This window comes from Parasteatoda tepidariorum, chromosome 10 (genome assembly GCF_043381705.1).
Source record: "Parasteatoda tepidariorum isolate YZ-2023 chromosome 10, CAS_Ptep_4.0, whole genome shotgun sequence".
NCBI classification, from domain to species: domain Eukaryota; kingdom Metazoa; phylum Arthropoda; class Arachnida; order Araneae; family Theridiidae; genus Parasteatoda; species Parasteatoda tepidariorum.
This window is the reverse complement of record NC_092213.1, coordinates 71549458-71552455: the sequence shown is the minus strand read 5'-3', so window position 1 is coordinate 71552455 and position 2998 is coordinate 71549458. Positions and strand designations below refer to the sequence as shown.

Sequence of the window (2998 nt, the reverse complement as noted above, 5' to 3'; positions counted from 1 at the left end):
CACTATTTCAAGTAACTTGGATAATTTTTTATTGTTGTTTTCCGAATTATATGGATACAGAAATATATACCGTTCTATAACAAAGAAGAATATTCTATAATAATTGCAGTTCTTGACGTTCTGAATTCACATTTATTTATTGGAATGACGAAAGCAATGTTGACTTCACTTTAATTTGTAATGAATTGAAGACAGAAGAAATGCATTTTACCTTAATACACACATCACATCTGTAACAGTATGCGATAGCGAAATCGGAAGTTATCAGTTGCAAGTTTGTTGATAATAGAAGTTGAAAATTATTGAGGAATTTTCTTCAAATGTTTGGCGTGTTCTGTTTCTGAAAGATTTAACAATGTTCTGGAGAGTTTTTAAGTTTTTGGCTTTTTCCTTAGGGAAATTTCGCTTCTTATTTCGTGGAAAGAAAATGGCGACCGACTCTGGTAGTGATTCTGATGGAACTAAATGAAAAGGTGATAAATTAATGTCTGATATTTACAGGCTCCCGCTAGAGGGCGTTCTCGAGCGTTGCGATCGCGAATACCTTTACTGCTGTTGTTAATTTTATTCTGATGACAACCAAACCAATATTGAAATGAATGAGGAAGAACTGGATCCTACCTCGTGATTTTTAGGCCAATAGCAAGCAGCATTATTATAAATTAGTACCTTTTCACACACATGCGTTCTCGATTTTAATTGGCTGTTTTGTGCGTTACTAACTGTAAGTCTTCTGTGATTGGCTATTTGTTATCATTTCACTCTCTTCTTATATTATATAAAGATATATATTTCTTACACTTAAAAAGCATTAACATTGTAAATTGATAGTGTGGCCGGTGCTTATTGAAAGTAAATTCAGGAACATGGAGAAATAATAGTATTTCATTAAAGTAAGGGCCGAAGCCCCGAAATGAGAATATTATATGCAGGTGGATAGATAGGGAAGCGACAGATTGACCTTGGAAAGTGGGGTTTTTATATCGTTCTGGATAATATATTTAAATATTAATAGGTTTTAGTAACGTGGGACTGATCAATTTCCCAAGCATTCCTGAGATAATTAGACTAATATTATTACTTTCTTTGTGGAAAAGGATTTAAATGATTGCATGTTAGATATATGCTGTACTTATGGATCATATTTAATATATAATTCTTTTAACTTTATCTATATTTATACATATATATGTATATAAAATTTTATACTTTAAAACGTATAATTTTACTGCTTATTTAGAGTAAAACATAATCAAATCAATCTTTTTTTCTAATCAAAAATTTTATGTTGTTTGAAAAGTAATACTTTTGTTTATTTATTTTAACATTATTTAACTTTTTTATATATATTATTTATGTAACATTTTTATTTTATTTTCTATATTTGGCAGTTTATAATGATTGTAAAAGTAATGACAGCTTCCGTTGCTCTGAAAATACTTGCATAGCCAGGAGTGAAGTTTGCGATGGAATGATAAACTGTCCAAATGGTGCTGACGAAATTGGCTGTCGTAAGATTATTTTAGATTTATTTTAATATTACGTAACTATAAAAGTGGTAGACAGTAAATGCTTTAACGAATCTTTATAATGTAACATGCAAAGTTCAAGATAAATCTAGATATACTCAGATTAATGAATGCTTAAACATTTACTTTCTTCTAGGATAACTTTGTAATTTTATAAATGTTTGAATTAAATAATTTAGCTATTGTGTTGTCCGCTCTTGTTATTAATTTATAAATGTTCTAATAAATTTCATAGTACGAAGCATAAAGTACTTCATGGTACAAATCATATAGTAAGTTCTCCCCAATGATCCTCTGCAATAGTCGGATCACCTCTTCATTCTTTAGGAGTTCTTGTAATTCCTGCACTATTGTCACAAGTCTGTGAGTCAGTCCTACTGTTGTGGTAGGATTAGGACGAGAACCGTTTCCAACTGGGACGGGCTTTGCACCCCGTGAAGTTTGCTGTGTGGGTCTCCCCACAGTTGCAACACTTTGGTGGTGTGTGTCTGTCTTTTCGACATTCGTATGATTGGTGTTCGCCGGCGCATTTCACACATTTTGAAGATGCATTGCATGCTTTTTGAATATGGCCATATTCTTGACGGGAGTTGTGGAACTGCAGCTTCGATGGAATCCTCCATGGGTGGAGCTATGTGAGAATCTGCTGTGGTTTTAGATAGTGGTAAGGAAGTGACGGTCTATAGCGGTGAAGAAGAGCAGCTATTTATAGTCGTAATTAAATAATTATCTTTAGTTTTCTTGACATCAATTTAACTTTTCCTCCTTTGCCACGTCCAGACATAATTGCAAGAGAATGAAATAGGTCTTTAGATATCATGACTTACCTTCGTTCGTTGTTGTAGAACTGGGCATCTGAGGTCTAGATGGCCCCTTTACATGACTTACCTTTCGTTCGTTCGTTGTTGTAGAACTGGGCATCTGAGGCCTAAATGACCCTTTTCCCATTCATCTTGAAATATCCCATGACGGGAACATACATAGGAAAGATGTGATGTAGGCTCGGAATAGAACCTGAAATGAGGTAAAAATGAAGAAAGGAATCATGTGAGGTGTAGCAGGCATGATGGTGGGGCTCCATATCTACATATTTTGGGTTGGGAGCAAGGAGATGAGTAGAGAGACTATTTTCTCGTCATTCAACAGTTCCTGGAGTTCTTTGAGAATGTTCAGGAATCTAGCTACATTGCTGGGGGCATCTTGAGGTTTCCTCGTGAAGGTGCGCTGGTGTCTTTTCGGCCTAGCACCACAGCCCGTAAAGCAGGCCGGGTGATCGCCTTGGCAGTTTATGCACCTGGCAGGAAGGGAGAGAGGCTTCATACATTGGTAAGTGAAATGCGCTCCTGCGCATTTCATGCATGCTGGCTCATTTGAACATGATTTTTGAGTGTGTCCAAATTTTTGACATTTGTAACATTGTATGGCGTAACGCCCTCCATGAAATTTCTCTATTTGGACAGGATGAGATA

The 2998-nt window shown here is 35.3% G+C and overlaps 2 protein-coding genes across 2 annotated transcripts in view; both read left to right on the top strand.

The window, feature by feature from the left end:
• LOC107449272 (uncharacterized protein CG3556-like) overlaps nucleotides 1-2998 on the top strand; it is a 184835-nt gene that overhangs the window by 51234 nt on the left and 130603 nt on the right. The gene's annotated exons all lie outside the window — the stretch shown is intronic.
• Nucleotides 1-2998, top strand: part of LOC107437168 (low-density lipoprotein receptor-related protein 12) — a gene marked incomplete in the record, with an annotated part of 24089 nt that overhangs the window by 18460 nt on the left and 2631 nt on the right. The window contains 1 exon segment of the mRNA XM_071187104.1: nucleotides 1392-1511. Within this exon segment, the coding sequence (XP_071043205.1) occupies nucleotides 1392-1511 (120 nt within the window).